This window comes from Bombina bombina, chromosome 8 (assembly GCF_027579735.1).
Source record: "Bombina bombina isolate aBomBom1 chromosome 8, aBomBom1.pri, whole genome shotgun sequence".
NCBI lineage: Eukaryota > Metazoa > Chordata > Amphibia > Anura > Bombinatoridae > Bombina > Bombina bombina.
In genome coordinates, this window is record NC_069506.1 from 169,981,082 (window position 1) to 170,008,546 (window position 27,465).

Genomic DNA, 27,465 nt, shown 5'->3' on the forward strand with positions numbered 1-27,465 from the left:
ATACTGAGCAAAAAAAGTAATGACCTCATCTCAAACTAAATAAACATAGCCTCCAAATCTTAAAGGGACACTGAACCCAAATTTTTTCTTTCGTGATTTAGATAGAGCATGCAATTTTAAGCAACTTTCTAATTTACTATTATTATCAATTTTTCTTCATTCTCTTGCTATCTTTATTTGAAAAAGAAGGCATCTAAGCTTTTTTTCTTGGTTCAGCACTCTGGACAGCAGTTTTTTATTGGTGGATGAATTTATCCACCAATCAGCAAGGACAACCCAGGTTGTTCACCAAAAATGGGCCGGCATCTAAACTTACATTCTTGCATTTTAAATAAAGATACCAAGAGAATAAAGAAAATTTGATAATTGGAGTAAATTAGAAAGTTGCTTAAAATATCATGCTCTATCTGAATCACAAAAGAAAAAAATTGGGTACAGTGTCCCTTTAAAAGCTATATATCTTAATTATTTTATAACATTCTATTCAATAACAACATAAACCACATATGTACACACAATAACAGATACAAAAAATAAACAGGTCAAGATGAATAAATAATACAAATTAGTACTAAACACATCTTTACAAAAGGAAAAAGGATTAGTGGTCTTGGAAATCAATGTTACCAGGTTATCTCATTTTCATTGTGTGGCTTTAAGTTGGGAAGACACCCAGACTTGTCTTATTGTAGGGAGCACTACTGTACATTATTTATGTTTTAGGACAAGCGCATATAAGCTGATGATTGAGGTGGATCAATAGAGAGTGTGAATAATCTTCATTGATGCGGACTGCAATTGAAATTACCTGTGGTTATTGTTATGGATTAGAACAACCTCAGATCAGTTATTTTTAATTTGATTCTTATTATGCATTTGTATTGATTATAATCTTTTATTGATTCTTTTATTGTGTCTATGCTGTTGTGTGGACATATGTGGTTTATGTTGGTTACTGAAGACAGGGAGGGATATTGTAATGCCTGGGTCCAAGAATGAGATGACTCCCCTCGCAACTCACGGTCCACTACAGTCTAAACCCAACCACATGCAGCAATCTCAAAGATTAAAGCACAGCAGAATGAAGTTTCACATGAGATGATGCTTATACCTAGATGATGATGGATCCCATATGAAAAACATTTCTCTTAAAAACATGCTATTGGCCAGAATACGCTCTCCCTATGTACCACCCAGTCAAATGCTGCCTGGGTCCCGTCATCCCATCTGGTCAAATTATAGAGTCACTCCTGATTGAATAAATCTTTATAGACTTGAATGGACAGTAAAGTAATTTTTTGTGTGTGATTCAGATAGAACATGTCATTTTAAACAACTTTCCAATTTATTTTTATTATCTAATTTTACTTTGCTCTCAATTGATAGTTTGCTGGAAAGCATATATAGGTAGGCTCAGGATAGGGGCAAAACTACCATTGGTGCAGCAGATGCAGTGGCCCCAGGGCTCAAGTGCGGGGGTCCATTGCAACCAGTCAATATATAGGCGTGTGCTTATGTGGTCATTATCTGTGTATAGATACTCAATATTATATATTCCCTAATTATACAACACAGCATATTTATCAGAGTTTACTTATCAGGGTATAGTGTATAGAAACTTGCATCAGAACACAGTGCTCACTGCCAGTGTATACACACTTAGTATGAAAGTGCTACATGCTCATTATAGTGTGTTTCTCAAAATCATTATACAGAGAAGCATCTATATTATTACTTTTGCTTATTAATGAGTTACCTTTGTAGGGGGCAAAAAAAATCTTTGCACCAGGGCCCTCTGTTGAGTTGATCCTCTACTGGCTCAGGAGCAACAATGCACTATTGGCAGCTAGTTGCTGATTGGTGGAGGCACATATATGCCTCTTGTCATTAGCTCAGCCAATATGGTCAGCTAGCTCCCAGTAGTTGCTCTTCAACAAAGGATATCAAGAGATTAAAGAAAATGGATATAAGAAGAAAACTGGAAAATTGTATACTCTATTGGAATCATGAAAGAAAACATTTGGGTTTCATGTCCTTTAAGCTAAATGGTGCTTCAGGTTTTTTGTTTTTTTATTTAGATGTAGAAATAAAACCTATTTCTGATTAAAATGCACTAGCTAACAACACATAGATGGAACTAAAGAATAAATATGGTTATGTATCTATAAGTCTTTATCTTCCTGTGTCTTAAGATACCATTTTCATATACACATAAAACACACAGTAATATGATTCATTTGGCTCTCTCATCATACTGTATTCTACAAATTCCCTTAGAAAAAAACCTTATTAAACACTAAGATTTATATAAATATTACCCAAAAAAGGGCTAGATTACAAGTGGTGCACTAATGATAGCAATAGCAGTATGGCTGGACCCCGCTAAAAGTAGTGAGCAACTTGATATTCTATCCATGTCTTCCATGGGCTCCATTTGAGAAAACATAATTTATGTAAGAACTTACCTGATAAATTCATTTCTTTCATATTAGCAAGAGTCCATGAGCTAGTGACGTATGGGATATACATTCCTACCAGGAGGGGCAAAGTTTCCCAAACCTCAAAATGCCTATAAATACACCCCTCACCACACCCACAAATCAGTTTAACGAATAGCCAAGAAGTGGGGTGATAAGAAAAAAGTGCGAAGCATAAATATAAGGAATTGGAATAATTGTGCTTTATATAAAAAAAATCATAACCACCACAAAAAAAGGGTGGGCCTCATGGACTCTTGCTAATATGAAAGAAATGAATTTATCAGGTAAGTTCTTACATAAATTATGTTTTCTTTCATGTAATTAGCAAGAGTCCATGAGCTAGTGACGTATGGGATAATGACTACCCAAGATGTGGATCTTCCACGCAAGAGTCACTAGAGAGGGAGGGATAAAATAAAGACAGCCAATTCCGCTGAAAAAAATCCACACCCAAAAATAAAGTTTAAATCTTATAAAGAAAAAAACTGAAAATATAAGCAGAAGATTCAAACTGAAACAGCTGCCTGAAGTACTTTTCTACCAAAGACAGCTTCAGAAGAAGAAAACACATCAAAATGGTAGAATTTAGTAAAAGTATGCAAAGAAGACCAAGTTGCTGCTTTGCAAATCTAATCAACCGAAGCTTCATTCCTAAACGCCCAGGAAGTAGAAACTGACCTAGTAGAATGAGCTGTAATCCTTTGAGGCGGAGTTTTACCCGACTCGACATAAGCATGATGAATTAAAGATTTCAACCAAGATGCCAAAGAAATGGCAGAGGCCTTCTGACCTTTCCTAGAACCGGAAAAGATAACAAATAGACTAGAAGTCTTTTGGAAATTCTTAGTAGCTTCAACATAATATTTCAAAACTCTAACTACATCCAAAGAATGCAATGATTTCTCCTTAGAATTCTTAGGATTAGGACATAATGAAGGAACCACAATTTCTCTACTAATGTTGTTGGAATTCACAACCTTAGGTAAAAACTGAAAAGAAGTTCGCAACACCGCCTTATCCTGGTGAAAAATCAGAAAAGGAGACTCACAAGAAAGAGCAGATAAAACAGAAACTCTTCTGGCAGAAGAGATGGCCAAAAGGAACAAAACTTTCCAAGAAAGTAATTTAATGTCCAATGAATGCATAGGTTCGAACGGAGGAGCTTGAAGAGCCCTCAGAACCAAATTCAAACTCCAAGGAGGAGAAATTGACTTAATGACAGGTTTTATACGAACCAAAGCTTGTACAAAACAATGAATATCAGGAAGATTAGCAATCTTTCTGTGAAAAAGAACAGAAAAAGCAGAGATTTGTCCTTTCAAGGAACTTGCAGACAAACCTTATCCAAACCATCCTGAAGAAACTGAAAAATTCTCGGAATTCTAAAAGAATGCCAGGAAAAATGATGAGAAAGACACCAAGAAAAATAAGTCTTCCAGACTCTATAATATATCTCCCTAGATACAGATTTACGAGCCTGTAACATAGTATTAATCACAGAGTCAGAGAAACCTCTTTGACTAAGAATCAAGCGTTCAATCTCCATACCTTTAAATTTAAGGATTTGAGATCCTGATGGAAAAAAGGACCTTGCGACAGAAGATCTGGCCTTAACGGAAGAGTCCACGGTTGGCAAGAGGCCATCCGGACAAGATCCGCATACAAAAACCTGTGAGGCCATGCTGGAGCTACCAGCAGAACAAACGAGTATTCCTTCAGAATTTTGGAGATTACTCTTGGAAGAAGAACTAGAGGCGGAAAGATATAGGCAGGATGATACTTCCAAGGAAGTGACAATGCATCCACTGCTACCGCTTGAGGATCCCTGGATCTGGACAGATACCTGGGAAGTTTCTTGTTTAGATGAGAGGCCATCAAATCTATTTCTGGAAGTCCCCACATTTGAACAAACTGAAGAAATACCTCTGGGTGAAGAGACCATTTGCCCGGATGTAACGTTTGGCGACTGAGATAATCCGCTTCCCAATTGTCTATACCTGGGATATGAACCGCAGAAACTAGACAGGAGCTGGATTCCGCCCATACAAGAATTCGAGATACTTCTTTCATAGCCAGAGGACTGTAAGTCCCTCCTTGATGATTGATGTATGCCACAGTTGTGACATTGTCTGTCTTAAAACAAATGAACGATTCTCTCTTTAGAAGAGGCCAAGACTGAAGAGCTCTGAAAATTGCACGGAGTTCCAAAATATTGATCGGTAATCTCACCTCCTGAGATTCCCAAACCCCTTGTGCTGTCAGAGACCCCCACACAGCTCCCCAACCTGTAAGACTTGCATCTGTTGAAATTACAGTCCAGGTCGGAAGAACAAAAGAAGCCCCCTGAACTAAACGATGGTGATCTGTCCACCACGTCAGAGAGTGTCGTACAATCGGTTTTAAAGATATTAATTGAGATATCTTTGTGTAACACTGAATCTATCTGGAAACCTAAAAAGGTTACCTGTGTCTGAGGAATCAATGAACTTTTTGGTAAATTGATCCTCCAACCATGATGTTGAAGAAAAAACACAAATCGATTCGTATGAGATTCTGCTAAATGTGAAGACTGAGCAAGTACCAAGATATCGTCCAAATAAGGAAATACCACAATATCCTGTTCTCTGATTACAGACAGAAGGGTACTGAGAACCTTCGTAAAAATTCTTGGAGCTGTAGCTAGGCCAAACGGCAGAGCCACAAACTGGTAATGCTTGTCTAGGAAAGAGAATCTCAGAAACTGATAGTGATCTGGATGAATCGGAATATGCAGATATGCATCCTGTAAATCTATTGTAGACATATAATGCCCTTGCTGAACAAAAGGCAGGATAGTCCTTACAGTTACCATTTTGAATGTTGGTATCCTTACATAACGATTCAATATTTTTAGATCCAGAACTGGTCTGAAGGAATTCTCCTTCTTTGGTACAATGAAGAGATTTGAATAAAACCCCAGCCCCTGTTCCAGAACTGGAACTGGCATAATTACTCCAGCCAACTCTAGATCTGAAACACATTTCAAAAATGCTTGAGCCTTCGCTGGGTTTACTGGGACACGGGAAAGAAAAAATCTCTTTGCAGGAGGCCTTATCTTGAAGCCAATTCTGTACCCTTCTGAAACAATGTTCTGAATCCAAAGATTGTGAACGGAATTGATCCAAATTTCTTTGAAAAAACGTAATCTGCCCCCTACCAGCTGAGCTGGAATGAGGGCCGCACCTTCATGTGGACTTAGGAGCTGGCTTTGATTTTCTAAAAGGCTTGGATTTATTCCAGACTGGAGATGGTTTCCAAACTGATACCGCTCCTGAGGATGAAGGATCAGGTTTTTGTTCCTTGTTGTGACGAAAGGAACGAAAAACGATTATTAGACCTAAATTTACCTTTAGATTTTTTATCCTGTGGTAAAAAAGTTCCTTTCCCTCCAGTAACAGTTGAGATAATAGAATCCAACTGAGAACCAAACAATTTATTACCCTGGAAAGAAAGGGAAAGCAGAGTAGACTTAGAAGACATATCAGCATTCCAAGTTTTAAGCCATAAAGCTCTTCTAGCTAAAATAGCTAGAGACATATACCTGACATCAACTCTAATGATATCAAAGATGGCATCACAAATAAAATTATTAGCATGTTGAAGAAGAATAATAATGCTATGAGAATTATGATCTGTTACTTGTTGCGCTAAAGCTTCTAACCAAAAAGTTGAAGCTGCAGCAACATCCGCTAAAGATATAGCAGGTCTAAGAAGATTACCTGAACACAAGTAAGCTTTTCTTAGAAAGGATTCAATTTTCCTATCTAAAGGATCCTTAAAGGAAGTACCATCTGCCGTAGGAATAGTAGTACGCTTAGCAAGAGTAGAGACAGCCCCATCAACCTTAGGGATTTTGTCCCAAAACTCTAATCTGTCAGATGGCACAGAATATAATTGATTAAAACGTTTAGAAGGAGTAAATGAATTACCCAAATTATTCCATTCCCTGGAAAATACTTCAGAAATAGCACTAGGGACAGGAAAAACTTCTGGAATAACTACAGGAGATTTAAAAACCTTATCTAAACGTTTAGAATTAGTATCAAGAGGACCAGAATCCTCAATTTCTAATGCAATTAGGACTTCTTTAAGTAAAGAACGAATAAATTCCATTTTAAATAAATATGAAGATTTATCAGCATCAACCTCTGAGACAGAATCCTCTGAGCCAGAAGAACCATTATCAGAATCAGAATGATGATGTTCATTTAAAAATTCATCTGAAAAATGAGAAGTTTTAAAAGACTTTTTACGTTTACTAGAAGGAGGAATAACAGACATAGCCTTCTTAATGGATTTAAAAACAAAATCTCTTATGTTATCAGGAACACTCTGAGTATTAGATGTTGACGGAACAGCAACAGGTAATGTAACAGTACTAAAGGAAATATTATCTGCATTAACAAGTTTGTCATGACAAACAGTACAAACAACAGCTGGATGAACAGATACCATAAGTTTACAGTAGATACACTTAGCTTTGGTAGCTCCAGCCCCAGGCAGCGATTTTCCAGAAGTATCTTCTGACTCAGTTTCAACGTGGGACATCTTGCAATATGTAATAGAAAAAACAACATATAAAGCAAAATTGATCAAATTCCTTAAATGACAGTTTCAGGAATGGGAAAAAATGCCAGTGAACAAGCTTCTAGCAACCAGAAGCAATAAATAATGAGACTTAAATAATGTGGAGACAATAGTGACGCCCATATTTTTTTAGCACCAAAAATGACGCCCACATTATTTGGCGCCTAAATGCTCTTGGCGCCAAAAATGACGCCACATCCCGGAATGCCGACACTTTTGGCGCAAAAGAACGTAAAAAATGACGCAACTTCCGGCGACACGTATGACGCCGGAAACAGAAAAAAAATTTTGCGCCAAAAAAGTCTGCGCCAAGAATGACGCAATAAAATGAAGCATTTTCAGCCCCCGCAAGCCTAACAGCCCACAGGGAAAAAGACAAATTTTAAGGTAAGAAATTTTTTTATTTATTCATATGCATTATCCCAAATATGAAACTGACTGTCTGAAATAAGGAACGTTGAACATCCTGAGTCAAGGCAAATAAATGTTTGAATACATATATTTAGAACTTTATAAAAAAAGTGCCCAACCATAGCTTAGAGTGTCACAGAAAATAAGACTTACTTACCCCAGGACACTCATCTACATGTTGTAGAAAGCCAAACCAGTACTGAAACGAAAATCAGCAGAGGTAATGGTATATAAATAAGAGTATATCGTCGATCTGAAAAGGGAGGTAAGAGATGAATCTCTACGACCGATAACAGAGAACCTATGAAATAGACCCCGTAGAAGGAGATCATTGAATTCAAATAGGCAATACTCTCCTCACATCCCTCTGACATTCACTGCACGCTGAGAGGAAAACCGGGCTCCAACCTGCTGCGGAGCGCATATCAACGTAGAATCTAGCACAAACTTACTTCACCACCTCCATAGGAGGCAAAGTTTGTAAAACTGATTTGTGGGTGTGGTGAGGGGTGTATTTGTGGGCATTTTGAGGTTTGGGAAACTTTGCCCCTCCTGGTAGGAATGTATATCCCATACGTCACTAGCTCATGGACTCTTGCTAATTACATGAAAGAAAGGTTCATTTCAGAACCGAAACGTTATGGGTTAAGGTCCAATTAATTTACACGTTGTGGATTAAAAGGCTTGTTACAAAGTTTTCTGTGTTGCCTGCTTTTCTCTGGACGCAATATACCCTTAAGCCAGGTTTGTGTTCTGGACTTTGCCTGTATTCACTTCTGTTGCAATGCACCAGGCTGCTGGATAGATGGTGTGTGCCACTTTGCCTAATTTTATATATATATATATATATATATACATACACTGTGTGTGTGTATATATATATATATATATATATATATATAGTACCAAAATACTATCAGATATATGTAAAAATATTTATTTATTTAGGAATTCTTCTATGTCAAGAACTTTGGAATGTGAAATATTCATATTTACATGTCGGATTAGCACACATGAGAATATGCGATCGGCTTCTAAGTTCGACTTTTTGCGCTTCTCCAGGTATAGCGCGGGCAAAAACAGTTCAACTCATAATATGAGCACAACCTGAAGCTCGCAAAATGCAAACTTCTAGTGCAGTTAACGATCATTTAATAGCGCTCCACTTGTAATGTGGCCCTAAATGTATCGCTCGACTTCTAATTTAGCCCAACATGTTTAAGTCTGCTAAATATTATAAATATTATATGTTGTCATATCATATGATTTTTTAGTTAAAGAAAAAGACTTAAATAGAAAAAAATCAGACTGCTTTTGTTATCAAAATAGACCACTTGAGCAGTGAGGAAATAAAGGGCAATTAAGCTTATGAGTAGGGGCCTGATGATGTAAAGCTCTCCACTTTGGCGAGATGATCTAACACGTCTTGACAGTACCATAAGGTCCCTCAAAATCTTTTAAAAAGGCCATTTGTTTCTTGAGAACTGTTTAGCTCTCTCTATGCGGAGTTCTGGATGTGAAGGAGAGACACCTACTTTACAAAATAATGCTAAAAAAACAACTTCCAAACATTTGGCAAGATTTCTCTCCATGTCGGCCAGTTTTAAATTATCAGGCCCTAAGTGAGAGAATACAAGGAAATATAACCAAAGGGTCATAAGAAAACACTGCAGATTAAAGAAACATGATTGAGTACGTAAAAATACAACATTCCAGATTTTTAGAATGTGTTATCCAATAAGCAGTGATGGCCAAGACCTAACACATGGGGCAGCAAATAATATTTTAAAAGCTGTAAAGGACATGTATACATTTCTAGCTATGAAACGCACAAATAATTATATATTTCTTAAAAATGTCCAGTAGAACTTTTCCACAATTAGGTACGTTTGCAGGGCACCCTCCAGAAGGTTCTTTTGGATTATAGCCACCTTGTTTGCCTACCAACCAGAAGTCTCCAAAGCTCACATTTATAGTTCCACTTTTTCCAGGGGCCACAAAACTATGGCACACATGCTTTTTTTCTAGGAACTTCAATTATTAGTGTAAGAGGCTGCATGTGTCCATGAGACACCAACTGGTCATCTCAGCTATAAAGCATAAAAGCACCAGGAGTGCACATTCACTGTGACTTAGGTCTTGCTTTAGGGTTGGGGTTTTCAATGTTATACTTCTCAGCTGTCCAGCAGTTTAGCAAATATTATGTTTACTGTGCTCTGCTAGAGATTTTTAAGTAGCAATTATCACTAACACTGTAGTCAGATCTAAATAGAAAAAAAGAACATAGGACGTTTTATTCCATCCAGTTTGCTATTATTAAAATAAACATGTATAGAATGGAATAAATATAGCAAACCAGTATCAAAATCTTGCCAGAGATGAGTGGACTTCAATGGCCAACAAACCTCTAATAAATATAATTATAAATAAAATCAAGCAGAATTACAAGCTCCAAGCTTGAATACCACCTCCCCTAGATAGGAAAACCATTTATTATACACTATGCTTTTCTCTAGGCATACACAGTATTCTACTGAATTAATACAGCTTATTGGTCATCTGAATGTTTTAAAGTTGTATACCTTACCATCATGAAATTGCATTATGTATTCATTTTTAATTGTGTCAAAAACTATTTATTTGGACTTGGTACACATTTGGCCAAGCATTTTGATGGACTGTCATAATATTTAACCTTTTAACTCCGTTCTGACATTCTATTCCATCCTAACCACACAGGGCTTTAGCCCAGTTAGGAAGGAATAGAACGTCCTAGACGTTTGGCTGTCCTGAAGCCAACGGCCCTTCCAGCATGCAATCGCGGTCTGAGGGCGTGCCTAGCGTCATAGGGATGCTCCCCTGACCCAATCCCATCATTGACATCTTGCGATCGCATGCACAATGGCGGGATTTCAATTTGTTTACAGCTGAACGTTGTTCCGATGTAGACAAATTAACCCTGTCATGAAAGGGTTAAACATAAATAAATACAAACAATTAATATAAAAATAATATTTTTCCAATCTGAACACTATAAGCATTTCTATTGTTGCATATTTTGTATGAAGGTAGATCTCTTTATACTACAAAACAAATATCATGGAATGGGAAGATATAAGATAAGTGGGCATGACAAAGTGTTGCAGGGTCAGCGGTGAGTTTCTTTAGCTTGATACCAGCTTCACTTTGTGAAACCAGTACATGAATTTAATAAGCGATCCAGTCGAGGGCATATAGGCATCTCATAAGGCCCCTTATTTAAAGTTATATATTATTCAAAACATTCCTATCATACATATAAGAGAGTAGCTGTGTAATATGTTAAATATGTTTTGTGTGAAAAATTTAGGTAAAAGTGCCTTATTATGTGCACCTGGGTTTAAGGACTTTATTGTTCATTGGTAGATAATTACAATAAAGTTGGTTTATTCACTACAGGAACATTCTTTTTTTAAATGTAACATAAAAAATGTGCATTATCCCCCTTTAAAAAAGGAAGGTCTTGTTTGTCAAATGAATATTTGAGTTTCCTATACTTGTATGTCCTAATTTTATTAAAAACAATCACCTGGCAGAAATTGCTTACAGCATTCTGCAATTGGTGTCAGAACGTAGTTTCTCCAAGGAAGTATAAAAATAACTGGGAGAAACTGAGAAAATGTAAATGGGTGGATATTGTATAATACACTTATATTGGATGTCTGATTTATTTATGTTTTTGTTTTGTGTATTTTACTTTAACTAGATGCACTTTGTGCTGATAATCATGGGCATATCGCCAATATTAACCACAACACCCCTCTCTAAAATCAGAATTTTAGACAGTTTTACAAAACATGCAACATTCAATCCTTGGATGTCTTCATTTCTACCTATTTATATAAAATATGCAGAAATGTTAGAAAACATACATTTAAATACAAAAATGAAAAAACAAAACAAAAATATGAGTGTAATACTTTATTTTAATATGTTTTTAATGTATTTTGTAAAAAGAAAATGTAACCCTTTACTTAAAGGGCCATAATACCCAAATGTTTAAACACTTGAAAGTGATGCAGCATAGCTGTAAAAACCTGACTAGAAAATATCTCCTGAACATCTCTATGTAAAAAAGAAAGATATTTTACCTCAAAAGTTCCTCAGTAGCCACCTCCCATTGTAAAGGATTTCTAAGCAGCATTTTAGTGTGTCTGTCCTGGGACAGCTGAAAGGATGAGCCTCGTGAACTCTCATATTATTTCACCAATCAGGTAAAGGAAGCTTACTATGAAATCTCATGAGAGTTAAGTGAAATCTCATGAGATCACAGAAAGAGTTCATGACCTCAGCACTGCTGATGCTGATTGGCTGCTGTTCATTTCTTCATTTTTTTTTATTTTTACCTGCAGCTGCGAGCAGGTGAAGTATAACTTTTTACACAGAACTTACTCTGCTGAGCTGAGGAGATTGTGAGGTAAAATATCTTCCTTTTTTACACAGAGATGCTCAGGTGATATTTTCCTGTCAGCTTTTTACAGTTATACTGCATCAGTTTCAAGTGATTTAGCATATGAGTATTATGTCCCTTTAAGGTCTCAAGTGGTGCGGTGGTGCTAATTCTTCTAATGCTATTTGGGCTTTTACTCAAGTGTAACCTTTGACTTTCAACTTGTAATATCAACAATATTTTGTGCGTTCTCTGGTAAATGTGGTTTACCATAGACTACCATAGACAAGTTGTGTGATAATGTTTGCATGGTCCAAAAATACTGCTTTTTGCATCTCGCACTATCATTAGCACAAGTCTTGTAATCAGGACCAATTTGTGTGGTTACCTCCACAGGAAAACCCCCCCACCAAAATAATGATAAGAAATGGGTTAGAGATGTTAAAGGAATGACAGAAATGTGTCACTAAGTTGTATCTGTAACGAATAGATTAAAGGGACAGTGTAGTCGAAATTAAACTTTCATTATTCAGATAGGACATGTAATTTTAATCAACTTTCAAATTTACTTTTATCATCAAATTTGCTTTTTTCTCTTAGTATTCTTAGTTTAAACTAAACCTAGGCAGACTCATATGCTAATTTCTAAACCCTTGAGGGCTGCCTCTTATCACAGGATTTTTAAATTCCTTTTCAACACAAAGAGACAAAGTACACGTGGGCCATATAGATAACACTGTGTACAGGCACAGGGGGTTATTTAAGATTTAGCCCAACACAATGCTAACTGCAAGACAGTAGATAATAAACAGTTACAGTCATGTGATCAGGGGGCTGGAAGAAGGTTCTTAGATACAAGGTAATCACAGAGGTAAAAAGTGTATTAATATAACTGTGTTGGTTATGTAAAACTGAGGAATGGGTAATAAAGGGATTATCTATCTTTTAAAACAATAACAATTCTATGGTAGACTGTCCCTTTAAGGTTGTGTAAAGTGCAATACAAAATCATTATTGAAAACTAAATGATTAACTTGGTACATATGGCTAATGAATGATTGACAATCTAAAGAATAATATTGAATGAATGCTGGTTTTGAGTCTCAGGGACTGTAAACACCTTTAAGGTTTTTTTATATAAAATGTTTAGTTTTGTGTAATGAAACAACTTTGAAATACACTTTCATTATTTATTTTGGCCCCTTTCTATGTAATTTAGTTTTGAAAATACACAATTTTCTGATTATCAGAACTTGAAATGCCCCCTGCTACACATCTTTCTTTGCTTGGCTTTAGCTGATAACAACTGCAAAACAGAACATTAAAGGACCATGATACCCAAATGTTTAAACACTTGAGAGTGATGCAGCATAGCTGTAAAAAGCTGACTAGAAAATATCACCTGAATATCTCTATGTAAAAAAGAAAGATATTTTACCTAAAAAATTTCTCAGTAGCCACATCCCATTGTAAAGGACTTCTAAGCAGCAAATCAGTAAGTCTGTCCCGGGACAGCTAAGGGAGTGAGCTTACGTGCACACTCATTTTATTTCCCTATTCAGTTTAAGGAAGTTTACTATGAAATCTCATGAGAGTTAAGTCAAATCTCATGAGATCACAGTAAAAGAGTTCATGACCTCAGCACTGTTAATGCTGATTGGCTGCTGTTCATTTCTTCATTTTTTTTTTTTTTACCTGCAGCTGGGCTGCAGCTGAGTATAACTTTTTACACAGAACTTACTCTGCTGAGCTGAGGAGATTGTGAGGTAAAATATCTTCCTTTTTTACATAGAGATGCTCAGGTGATATTTTCCTGTCAACTTTTTACAGATATACTGCATCACTTTCATGTGATTTAGCATATGAGTATTATGTCCCTTTAAGACCACGACTAGCTTTGTTGTCTGCAAACTGAAGACCAGATTGGCTTTTACAAATAAGGCAAATAGTGGGCGGAGTTTGGTTACTGTAAACAATTGAAGCAAAAGGATGTTTGTTTTAAAAATATTTAGATTTAGCTGATATGTTATTCTATAGCTACACTATAGAAATGTCTTGTATTTACAATGTGTTTACTGTCACTTTAACCTAGAGATGTAACCACCTCGGGGGTAAGGAGCCATACAGAAACACTAGTAGACAATTATTACTTTTTTTGAGGAGCAAGGGGACAGTTTTAAATAAATAATATAAGAAGAATCAAAACTGATAGGAGCAAGAAATATAATTTCAAGTACATTCGCTCCTGTCTTTATTTGTCCAGCACTGATTTATGTACAGTACGTACAATAACAAATATAAATTTAACAAGGTCATTTTTATATATATGTTAAATTAATATGATGTTTTCTGGGCCGGTGAACACTCTATATAAACAGCAGACATGGGTACAAGACTGTGGCTTACAATATTCATAAAGATTTAATACTTACAAGTACCATGAATGCTTCTGTATCTGGTCTAACTGCAAGAATATAATAGACATGTATAAGCAAGGGTTATGGAAAACTGTCTTCATATTAAAAACTGAAAGGTAGATCAGAGTGAAAGGTAGGTTATGAGCAAAGAAGAGAAAGAAAATGCACTCAGATTTAAAAATAATTTGAAAAATTGTATAAAAAAGATACGTTACTAACACTGAGGCGCTTTTCTGGCTCCACCTCTATCATACCCCGCAGCAGATTCTGACAGTCTGGCGGGATGAAATGTGGCATATGAAATACCCCACGCTTTACTTTTTCTAGTAATTGGCGCAAGTTATCATCATCAAACGGCAACGCACCCTGCAAGATAAATAATTAAGTATATAGTGTCATCTAATTTATATTTTAATGGTATCACCCTAACAACTACAACTTGTTATAGTCTGATCTTTCAAACTTTTACCACTGAAAATGTATCTGAATGAAGACTAAAGTAAATTACATTAAGTTTATCAGGGCCATCTAGGTATTTAATATGTCATTGGAACAAGTGTGATAAGTGTGACCAATATTTTAACAAACACTTTAAGAGATATTAAACTGCTGGGCACAACTACAATAGCATAGTTACTACTCACTGTGCTATTGCTTTTCCTCCTTTGCTGGAGCCGTTTTTTAATACTTTAACCGCTAAAAGTTGCCAGATGGTGAACTTTGCCTCTTCATCCCTGGGGCGGCCATTTTGGAGTACAGGTATTAACAAACCCTGTGACAGAAGCAGTGTGTATTTATAGATCAGTGAGGTTGCCTACTTTTTGACAACTATATTATGTTCTTCATGTTAGGATCCACAATACAGAGCAGGAGCTTTACATTTTTGCAGCAGCTGCATTGTGATATATTATATATATATATATATATATATATATATATATATATATATAATATATCACACAGAGAAAACCCAGCACTCACTCACAAGCTCTCAGCTAAGATTTAAAAGCAAAAATGGAAAGGTTAGTTACCGCATCTGGCCAAATGGGACAAGCCCAGATACCTCGTCAAGGTCCTTTCCAATACCTGGGACCCTAAAACAGCCACACAATGCAAGCTTTCAAATCCAAACAAACTGGGAACAAGGGAAGGGTGCACAGGCACTTACAAGCTGAGAGCTTGTAAGTGAGTGCTGGGTTTTCTCTGTTTATTGTATTAATTTGTTTTGTAATTTTCCCTATGGTTCTTGCACCCAGACCTGTCTGGGGTTAACTGCTTGTGACTCTGGGGACAGCACAGCTTCCTGTGAGTGCCAGTGGCACCCAGGGCTGAGCATGTTGCAGAGTCATGGGATGTGTACCCGGTCCGGTATGAGAGTGCAGTTCCCTTCCGTGTTTTATATATATATATATATATATATATACACACACACAGACACACACACTAACCCTTAACAAATTATACTGTCTCCAAAAAGATCACAATGTGCACCACACAGTGTCTGAGGATACCTAAGCTCCAAGATGGCGGCATCCAGTATGAAATGGTGGAGCTTCAGCATCTTGACTATTTAAGGTATTTAAAAAGGAGAACTGTTTTAAAAAGAGCTGTAGGAGCAAGAGGAAATGCGAATGACGTGTGAGAAAGCCCTAGACAAATGAGAAGGGTGAAACGCGCGTAGCGTTGAAGTCACGCCCCTGTTTGTAAGGTGGCGTGCTATGCCAGAGTGTAGACGATAACGGAGCCACGCTTACCTTGATGAGAATTGAAGTTTCGACAAAGTGTCCAAATGCAGTTTTTGGTAAAGTTGTGCAAGTGACGGTGAGCTTGGAAATAAGCTGAATAAGCGGTGAATGTTGCAAGTGAGTGCTAAGACGGATGGGCAGCTCTGGGAGGACCGTGGAACTGAATTCAAACATTTGTATGGTCTGGTGAGCTGTGGGCTGTTTTGTGCCTATTTCTAACCCAGTCTTAATATGTGCACTCTGGGAGGATCACTTCTGCATTATATTTACTAATACCTGACGCAGGACTGTTAACACGCTTGTGTTTTGCTTGTTGCATAGATTATGGATTACCTTTGCACAATTGACCAATAATGTGCTTTTTGCTTTGCTGATAAATGACTTGTCTGTATATTTGTATGGATATCTACTGGACACAGTTCACTTCTTTGCAATTAATTTCTTATGGACAAACTATCCATCTGCATCAAGGTGAAATTATTCTGGATTTTCATTCCAGTAAATTCTTATAAAGGGCTCAATATCGATATATTATTTAGGATTGCTGACAATTGTTTGCTTAGCTTTATTTAAAAATATATATTTTTTTTTCATTTTGCAGTCTATTCTGCACTAATTATGTTTATAAATATATGTGTTTAACAATAAACAATGTGGTTGTTTTGCTGAGATCTTTGGGCTTTTCGTGAATTAATGCACAACAGTATGGTATTTAAATGTGTGTTTCTTAATAATTTGGTGCTGGATTAGTCCATCTATTTTTTTTCTTTATATATATATATATATATATATATATATATATATATATATATATATATACACAGTATATACAGTGAGTGTGTGTGTATATATATATATATATAATTTGTGTGTGTATGTATATGTGAGTGTATATATACACACATATACATATACACACACAAATATATATATATATATATATATATATATATATAATTTGTGTGTATATATATATATATATATATATATATATATATACAGGGAGTGCAGAATTATTAGGCAAGTTGTATTTTTGAGGATTAATTTTATTATTGAACAACAACTATGTTCTCAATGAACCCAAAAAACTCATTAATATCAAAGCTGAATAGTTTTGGAAGTAGTTTTTAGTTTGTTTTTAGTTATAGCTATTTTAGGGGGATATCTGTGTGTGCAGGTGACTATTACTGTGCATAATTATTAGGCAACTTAACAAAAAACAAATATATACCCATTTCAATAATTTATTTTTACCAGTGAAACCAATATAACATCTCAACATTAACAAATATACATTTCTGACATTCAAAAACAAAACAAAAACAAATCAGTGACCAATATAGCCATCTTTCTTTGCAAGGACACTCAAAAGCCTGCCATCCATGGATTCTGTCAGTGTTTTGATCTGTTCACCATCAACATTGCGTGCAGCAGCAACCACAGCCTCCCAGACATTGTTCAGAGAGGTGTACTATTTTCCCTCCTTGTAAATCTCACATTTGATGATGGACCACAGGTTCTCAATGGGGTTCAGATCAGGTGAACAAGGAGGCCATGTCATTAGATTTTCTTCTTTTATACCCTTTCTTGCCAGCCACGCTGTGGAGTACTTGGACGCGTGTGATGGAGCATTGTCCTGCATGAAAATCATGTTTTTCTTGAAGGATGCAGACTTCTTCCTGTACCACTGCTTGAAGAAGGTGTCTTCCAGAAACTGGCAGTAGGACTGGGAGTTGAGCTTGACTCCATCCTCAACCCGAAAAGGCCCCACAAGCTCATCTTTGATGATACCAGCCCAAACCAGTACTCCACCTCCACCTTGCTGGCGTCTGAGTCGGACTGGAGCTCTCTGCCCTTTACCAATCCAGCCACCGGCCCATCCATCTGGCCCATCAAGACTCACTCTCATTTCATCAGTCCATAAAACCTTAGAAAAATCAGTCTTGAGATATTTCTTGGCCCAGTCTTGACGTTTCAGCTTGTGTGTCTTGTTCCGTGGTGGTCGTCTTTCAGCCTTTCTTACCTTGGCCATGTCTCTGAGTATTGCACACCTTGTGCTTTTGGGCACTCCAGTGATGTTGCAGCTCTGAAATATGGTCAAACTGGTGGCAAGTGGCATCTTGGCAGCTGCACGCTTGACTTTTCTCAGTTCATGGGGAGTTATTTTGCGCCTTGGTTTTTCCACACGCTTCTTGCGACCCTGTTGACTATTTTGAATGAAACGCTTGATTGTTCGATGATCACGCTTCAGAAGCTTTGCAATTTTAAGAGTGCTGCATCCCTCTGCAAGATATCTCACTATTTTTGACTTTTCTGAGCCTGTCAAGTCCTTCTTTTGACCCATTTTGCCAAAGGAAAGGAAGTTGCCTAATAATTATGCACACCTGATATAGGGTGTTGATGTCATTAGACCACACCCCTTCTCATTACAGAGATGCACATCACCTAATATGCTTAATTGGTAGTAGGCTTTTGAGCCTATACAGCTTGGAGTAAGACAACATGCATAAAGAGGATGATGTGGTCAAAATACTCATTTGCCTAATAATTCTGTACTCCCTGTATATATACATATACAAACACTAACCCCTTACAAATTATACTGTTTCTAAAAAGATCACAATGTGCACCACTTCTCTCACAGTGTCTGAGGATACCTAAGCTCCAATTTGGCAGCATCCAGTATGAAATGGTGGCGCTTCAGCATCTTGAATATTTAAGGTATTTAAAAAGGAGGACTATTTTAAAAAGAGCTGTAGGAGCAGGAGGAAATGCAATACCATAGTGAGTAGCAACCAATCTTTTCTAATTGTGCTCAGCGGTTTATCTCTTTAAGATGAAGAAAAATCAGTTTTCCATATTGTTCTATTCAAGAACACCAATTTGCTCAGAAAGGAAAAAAAAATGATTTCTCAAATTATTGTATTCAGACACGGGACAATTTTAAATAATATTATAACACTATTAAAAAAAATACAATATCAAAAAATTTTGGAGGGGAAAGACTTTAGGTGTTGGGGAGACCTCTGTGTTAACTAAAGTATTGGAATCCCTTGAGTGTTGGTTTTGTGGTTGAAGGGGTGGTCCCTTGGATGATAGAGGTTATTTTTTTATAGGGATGCCTTGGGCTACAGTAGGGGCCATTTATAGCAACCAGGGAAATCTGTTGGGGCCAGTTTGGGTAGGCTTTATTGCCCTTATTGCTGGTAAAGTTATGTTTAATTGTACTTGGGGGTACAGGTCAGGGGGGTTAGGATAGGTTGCTTTTGGGGGGCCAGAATCTTACTTATTCATGGTAGCAGATAATTTAGGTTTGATCCATCCATAAAGAATAAGATCCTTACACCAGCCTTAAGGCAGCCTAAATTATTATATTTTCATTACATAATAGAAATGAATCGATGAACAATTATTTTATGGCTGGGATGTCCCTTTAATTCTTTGCTTTAAGACTCATAGGTCATTGTTTGACTGAATAAAAACAAGCATTATTGTGTCCAGTATTTGCTGTGCTGTTGCAGTGAGAATCCTACCACTAGAAGCGCAAATAAAATGACTCCACAGCTCCATACATCTGCTCGGCGCCCATCATACTTTTCTCCCTAAAAAGGAAAATATACATAAAAATGTATTCAATTCATTAACAATGCATATTCAGATGTCACAGTTTATCCAGGGTACAAAGTTAAACTACAGTACATGTGTATGAAAAGTTAAGTAATGACGTAAGAGTAAAATTAACCGTGTACAGATTTAGCTATAGCTATTTCATATATTGAAACAGATTAATCAATATATTAATTCTGTTCTAATTAGAAGAGGTAAAAATGCATGTGAGTTTTTCTATAAATTGTTGCTAGACATAAGTGAATTCAAGTAAGGTACAAGGTGCTGCATTATTAGTAGCAAAATATATATCTAGTGTCACTCACTGAAGTGCTACTGTGTTTGAGGTAGCACATCAGTCATTCTCTAAACAAGGACCAAGAATCGCATAATAAATAGAAAGTTTACAAAGAAATGTGCAAGATGCAGAGGACAAACTGACAGCTGGAATACAGGTAAGTAAAACTGATGCAAAAAAAAACTTTCCTGAAACCCCCACTATATTAACTATATCTGATTTGTAGTGATGTACACTGTCATATTGTAACAACTAGCTGGGTGCACTGATTGAAACCATCATGTATGTTTTAACTACATATTAATTAAAGGGACATCAAACCCAATTTTTTTTTATTTTATGATTCAGACAGAGAATACAATTTACTTCTGTTATCAAGTTTGCTTTGTTCTCTTGTTATTCTTTGTTTAAGAGTTATCTAGATAGGTAGCGTGCACATGTCTTAAGTGCTGCCATCTATTGCTGCTGCTAATGTATAGCATTGTTGTAAAACTGCTGCCATATAATACTGACGCTTTCACAATGATAAATGCGGGCATCTTATTGCTGCCCGCTTTCTGCGATCAGCGGAAGTAAATCTGTTCGGCCTTGTTAAATGGGGCCCTTGGAGTCAGAGCATTGACAGTGTAAAAATATGTGCTCTAATAAATTAGAGCATATATTTTTTTTCTCCCTAGAATGCCCCTTTAAAATGTCATATTTTAATAAATGATTTTAAAAAGATAAACTCTTTCTATTGTGGCAGATAAAAATAACTCATTGGCTAGAAAGAAAATATATATATTTATATTTGTATAAAACAGCTGTACTTCCAGCATAGTTTTTTTGTTAATTTGTTATACAAACAGGAAGGCATAAATATTATGCAGCTAACATCTACGTTTAGGCAGTTAGAATCTAATAGGTTAGTATTAGACTAATAAATGACAATTATTATGCTGGTCAAAGTGATATAAGTTAGTTTCATTTCCAAGAAGCATCTGTCAGAATATTTCTTAAGAGATTTAAGAGACTCTTTTCTTTGATCAATGAGTGTTTGTTTCCGTCATCTTGCAGCTGAACACCTCATTGTATAAGTTGCGTGCAAAGTAAAACAGCTGGGATGAATGCTAAAGACTGACTTTGATTATTTTTTTATCTATTTTTTTACAAGATAATCGGCACCATAAATTGTATATTTAAAAGTGTATAATACAATTTGTTCTAAAAATGTATAAGTAAGAGGTGAAGGGACACAGGGTGAAAGATAACTAGATAGGCACATTCTTTTCAGAAATCGTGTGATCAAGGTTTGTATTAAAGGGATACTAACCCCAAATTTTTTCTTTCATGATTCAGATAGAGCATGCAATTTTAAGCAATTTTCTAATTTACTCCTATTATCAATTTTTCTTTGTTGTCATGCTATCTTGATTTGAAAAGCAGTAATGAAAGGTTAGGAGCCGGCCCATTTTTAGTTCAGCACCTGGGTAGAACTTGCTAATTGGTTTGCTACATTTAGCCACAAATCAGCAAGTGCTACCCAGGTGCTGAACAAAAAATGGGCTGGCTCTAAAGCTTACAGTACTGCTTTTTCAAATCAAGATAACATGAGAACAAAGAAAAATTGATAATAGGATTAAATTAGAAAGTTGCTTAAAATCTCATGCTCTATCTGAATCATGAAAGAAAAAAATTGGGTTTAGTGTTCCTTTAAGTCAAAACAGTAGAGTGGAAAGAGTGATGGGACCAATTAAATGTTTAGCCAAGTAACATAGAATGGGGTCTAATAATCAAGTAATAGACAAGAATGGATATTTTCATCTAATGCAGAAGAGAATGAGTCCAGGAGGACTGAATGTGAGTTGGCATTTAAAGAGCAGGGAGAGGGCTTGTTTAGAATTAAACAAGTAGTGAAGTTCTTAGGGCATTAGAAGTAAATGTATATTTTGATGCAGAAAGCCTAAGTAAGGGCTGAGCAAAGTGGGTCTTGACCAGTGGAGAAATTATCGTATTTATACAGAGACAATATTAAGGCAGTAGTATTCTTGTGGACAAAAAAAGTCAAGATTACTATTTGAGGGTTGAGGAAAGGGAAATAGTAGAATTAAAATCATAGGATGAACAGTAAATCATATTAACTTGGACAGGTAAAAAGAATAACTATTAATTGCCTAGATTACCAGTTTTATGGCTGCAGTACGGCTATACCGCTGAAAAATTGTCCATTGTGCGTGGAATGGTCAGTAACCGCATATTACGAGTCACGGCTGCATAGCCTTTTAGCCTGTAACACAACGTCCATTCCGCACTCAAAAAAAATGACGTTTGAGTGTGGGATTTTCCATAGCGCCGTATTACAGGTTGTGCGGTCCGGCTAAAATGCTTGCGTTATAGCCTATACCGACAAGATCCATTCTGCGATCTGAGAGCAGTAGTTATGGATTTTGTGTAACAAAAATGTTTCACAAAACTCATAACTAAAATGTTACAAAGTACACTAACACCCATAAACGACCTATTAACCCCTAAACCGCCGCCCTCTCACATCTCAAACGCTATATTAAACTTAACCCCTAATCTGCCACCCACCCACATCGCGACTATTAAATAAACCTATTAACCCCTAATCTGCTGCCCCGAGACATCGCTGACACTAAATAAACCTATTAACCCCTAAACCACCAGCCCCCCACATCGCCAACACTATAATAAAGTATTAACCCCTAAACCTCCAGCCCCCCACATAGTAACTACTAAACTAAACCTATTAACGCCTAAACCGCCGGTCCCCCACTTTGCAAAACACTAAACTTTTAACCTCTAAACCTAACACCCCCCTAACTTTAAATTAAAATTAAAATATAACTATCTTTAAATAAATAAAAACTTACCTGTGAAATAAAAAAAACTAAGTTTAAACTATAAATTAACCTAACCTAACTATTCTAATAAAATAAAATAAAAAAACTACCAATTAAAAATCCTAAATTACATGATTACAAAAAAACTAACACTACTAAAAAATTAAAAACCTAAATAACAAATTTAAAAAAAAAATAATACTACAAATTTTTTTAAAAAAAATCTGATTACAAAAAATAAAAAACTCTAAGATTACAAAATATAGTAAACAAAATTATCATAAATAAAAACAATTACACCTAATCTAATAGCCGTATAAAAATAAAAACAGCCCCCCAAAATAAAAACACCTCCTAACCTACAATAAACTACCAATAGCCCTTAAAAGGGCCTTTAGCTCTTTTACACTGCCCATTAAAGCTCTAATCTAAAAAAAAACCCCAAAAAAACCCAATAAATAAAAAATAAACCTAACACTAACCCCAGAAAATCTACGCAGTTCCTGAAGTCTGGTCATCCATCCTCACCCAGGCGACGAGAAGTCTTCTTCCATCTCGGGGACGTCTTCTATCTTCATCCCGGCGTCGTGGAGCTATCCTGGACAGAGATGACATCCTGCGCGGACTGTCCTCTTCATACGATCACCGCTATACACTGAAGTTGAATGCAAGGTAACAGTTTCAAAATGGCGTAGCTGTATTCCTATTGGCTGATTTGATTCTTTAAATTCAAATCAGCCAATAGGATGAGAGCTTCTGAAATCCTATTGGCTGTTCAAATCAGCCAATAGGATGAGAGTTTCTGAAATCCTATTGGCTGTTCAAATCAAATTTGTAGGTGGTTTTATCTTGGGGGGGGCTTTTTTATTTTTATAGGGCTATTAGATTAGGTGTAATTGTTTTTATTTTAGATAATTTTGTTTATTTTTTGTAATTTTAGAGTTTTTTTTTTTTCATAATTTTAGTGTTTATTTTTGTAATCTTAGATTTTTTAAATTTTTCGTAGCATTCGTTTTTTTTTTAATTTGTAATTTAGGTTTTTAATTTATTCGTAGTGTTAGGTATGTTAGTTTATTTTATAGTTTAAACTTAGTTTTCTTTTTATTTCACAGGTAAGTTTTTATTTATTTAAAGATAGTTATATTGTAATTTTAAGTTACGGGGGTGTTAGGTTTAGGGGTTAATAGTTTAATTTAGTATTTTTCAATTTGAGGGGTTGGCGGTTTAGGGGTTAATAGGTTTAGTTTAGTAGTTACAATGTGGGGGCTGGCAGTTTAGGGGTTAATAGGTTTATTAAGCGTCGGCGATGTTGGGAGCAGCGGATTAGGGGTTAATAATTTTATTTACTGTTGGCGATTTTGGGGGCTGGGTATTAGGGGTGTTTAGACTAGGGGTTTATATTAAGGTGTTAGGTTTAAACGTAAATTTCTTTCCCCCAGAGATATCAATGGGGTTGCGTTACGGCAATTTACCATTCCGTGATCACAGGTGTTAGTTTTTTTTTCTAACACTTTCTCCCATATGATGTCTATGGGGGAAAGCGTGCACGAGCAGGTAAACTCAGCCCTTGGCTTTTGTGCGGTATGGAGCTTAACACCCCATAACACACAGCACAGGGAGTTTTTTCAGTAACTCGTAATGGCAGCTAAGGAAAGTACAATAACTCCAATTTTTTGGCGTTATTTTCGCACCCTGTTTAGCGCAAAACTCGTAATCTAGGTAAATGTTAATATTATTAATTTATTTTGCATGCGCTGCAGTTCTTTAGTTGTTTAAAAAGAATAACTAGTATGGTATATTTTCATTATGTGCAGTAATGCTGTCAAGATGGTGGGTATAACCAAAAGCCATGTGAGAGAGCCGCCTTTCAAGCACTAGTTTCCAATCAAGTTTGAAAATGTATAAATAAGTTTTAAAATATTTTAGGAAAATACTATATACACAACACTTAAGCCAGCACGAAGAGATTTGAATAATCACCTTTAATGTATCAAAACATAGCGTTTCGGCCTTGGTCACATGTAAAAAACACACATTACAGGCATACAACACATCCCAAAGTGCTACCTTATATACCCCATCCCCTAAACCTGATATGCTAAAGGACGCCCAAATTCATGGAGAACAGCTGAAAGAGATCTGATTGATCGCTGAGTCATCACAGTGAGACTGTAGTCATAACAACAGACAGCACCAGATAGGTATTTGCATAACCAGCAGACCACATGTCCGCATTGTGTGATGATGTCATCAAAAATTGTGTCCGTTGTCATGGGAACGCGTGTTCCCTCATAATTTACAAAGCGTGACCACTTAGCAACAGCTTATCAGAGCACTGAACGCAGGAACACCACCCCCAGCTAGACGGGCATTACCATGACAACAGACCCAAACAAAGAATTTTGAGCCTAAGCATAACAGGTTCATATAGTTAACTAAACAATATTACACATACAATTCAGATCGGTTCTTAGATCCAGTGACTAGTCAGTCAACAACAAGTAACTGTGTGGTGCAATATATCTTGTATAAGAATAACTCCTAACGTATAGCCATATAAATATCTAGAGCATAAGATCCTATAGCAATGCTTAGTCACTAGCACTAATAACCAGATCATTGTGTTCTATATTCAGAATTAAAAAAAACACACACACAAAATGCTTCCAAGGAGATGGTAGAAATGGAGTTATTGGAGGAGGGGAAGCTCACAGTCACTTATAAAAACAGCTGTAGTCAATCATCACGTTAAGACCCTTCGGGGCAATGGTGTCTAGTCTATGTATCCAGCGTTATTCCATTTTCAGTAAATCCTTTGATCGATCACCACCCCTCATAGATTTAGGGACATGATCGATTAATATAGTCCTCATCACAGCCTTTTTTCTTTTGTGGTAGCCAGGTGGTCTTCTGGTAACTTAGTACAAAGTTACCAGAAGAGCACCTGGCTACCGCAAAAGAAAAAAGGCTGTTATAGATGCGGTAATTTACGACCTGCAATGGCATGTTGTCTGGCAATACATTCCATCATCCTCATACAAACAAAAGATTTACCATTCGACATCGATTGACCTGTACTTCTGATCATGTCATTTATGTGATTATCTGTCCATGTTCCCTTTATTACGTGGGGAAAACGATTACCACATTCAGAGAGAGGTTGGCCAACCACAAATCGGCTATAGGGCTAACGCCTGTCTAGCTGGGGGCGGTGTTCCTTGATAAGGGCAATTCGGATCAACCTGTGGCTCGTCATTTCCTACAAGCGGGACATGCCATCTCCACGATGAGGACTAAATTAATCGATCACGTCCCTAAATCTATGAGGGGTGGTGATCGATCAAAGGCTTTACTGAGAATGGAATCACGCTGTGTTTTTTTAATTCTGTATATAGAACACAATGATCTGGTTAATAGTGCTAGTAACTAAGCATTGCTATAGGATCTTATGCTCTAGATATTTATATGGCTATACGTTAGGTGTTATTCTTATACAAGATATATTGCACCACACAGTTACTTGTTGTTGACTAGTCACTGGATCTAAGAACCTATCTCAATTGTATGTGTAATATTGTTTAGTTAACTATATTAACCTGTTATGCTTAGGCTCAAAATTCTTTGTTTGGGTCTGTTGTCATGGTAAAGCATGTCTAGATGGGGACGGTGTTCCTGCATTCAGTGCTCTGATAAGCTGTTGCTAAGTGGTCACGCTTTGTATATTATGAGTGTACATGCGTTCCCATGACAACGGACACAATTTTTGATGACGTCATCACACAATGCGGACATGTGGTCTGCTGGTTATGCAAATACATATCTGGTGCTGTCTGTTGTTATGACTACGGTCTCACTGTGATGACTCAGCGATCAATCAGATCTCTTTCAGCTGTTCTCCATGAATTTGGGCGTCGTCTAGCATATCAGGTTTAGGGGATGGGGTATATAAGGTAGCACTTTGGGATGTGTTGTATGCCTGTGATGTGTGTTTTTTACATGTGTCCAAGGCCTCCATGTGAGGCCGAAACGTTATGTTTTGATACATTAAAGGTGATTATTCAAATCTCTTTGTGCTGGCTTAAGTGTTGTGGACAACTGAGGATACACACCGGATCCTGATCCCCAGCCCCTTTTTCCTTTGGATATTTACAGGCCGTGCACAGAGTTGTTGCTTTGTTGGTGAGTGCTGATCTCTTTGTATGTATATGTGTATATATATATATATATATATATATATATATATATGTTTGTGTGTGTGTGTAAAAGACAAACAAGTGATGTATTTTGAAATAAATTCAGTTTTAAGATTACATAAACACATATTAAACCCCTAATCTTGTAGTCCCTCTCCATATCCACCTAAGATAAGAATTCTGGTCCTGCATCAAACTAATCCACATCTATACTATACTTGCGTTTGTAATGTCCGTCACCGTCCGCAATTGCGCACGCATCCTCAATGGAATGTTGGCTGCGTGCGCAGCCAAAAGAATTCACCGAAATGCAGCGAAGGCAAATGGAGCATTACAAAAAACAAAAAAAACTGCCCGCAATAAGTATGAAAAAAAACCCTAAGCGCACGCAATAAGTATTTAAAAAAAAAAAACTAA

The 27,465-nt window shown here is 36.5% G+C and overlaps 1 protein-coding gene across 1 annotated transcript in view; it reads right to left on the reverse strand.

The window, feature by feature from the left end:
- Window positions 1–27,465, reverse strand: part of LOC128638069 (serine/threonine-protein kinase BRSK2-like) — a 392,907-nt gene that overhangs the window by 61,849 nt on the left and 303,593 nt on the right. The window contains exons 7-9 of the mRNA XM_053689937.1: window positions 19,642–19,710; window positions 14,583–14,729; window positions 14,379–14,410 (exon numbers count right to left, since the gene is read on the reverse strand). Of these exons, the coding sequence (XP_053545912.1) occupies window positions 14,379–14,410; window positions 14,583–14,729; window positions 19,642–19,710 (248 nt within the window). The remainder of the gene's footprint in view (window positions 1–14,378; window positions 14,411–14,582; window positions 14,730–19,641; window positions 19,711–27,465) is intronic.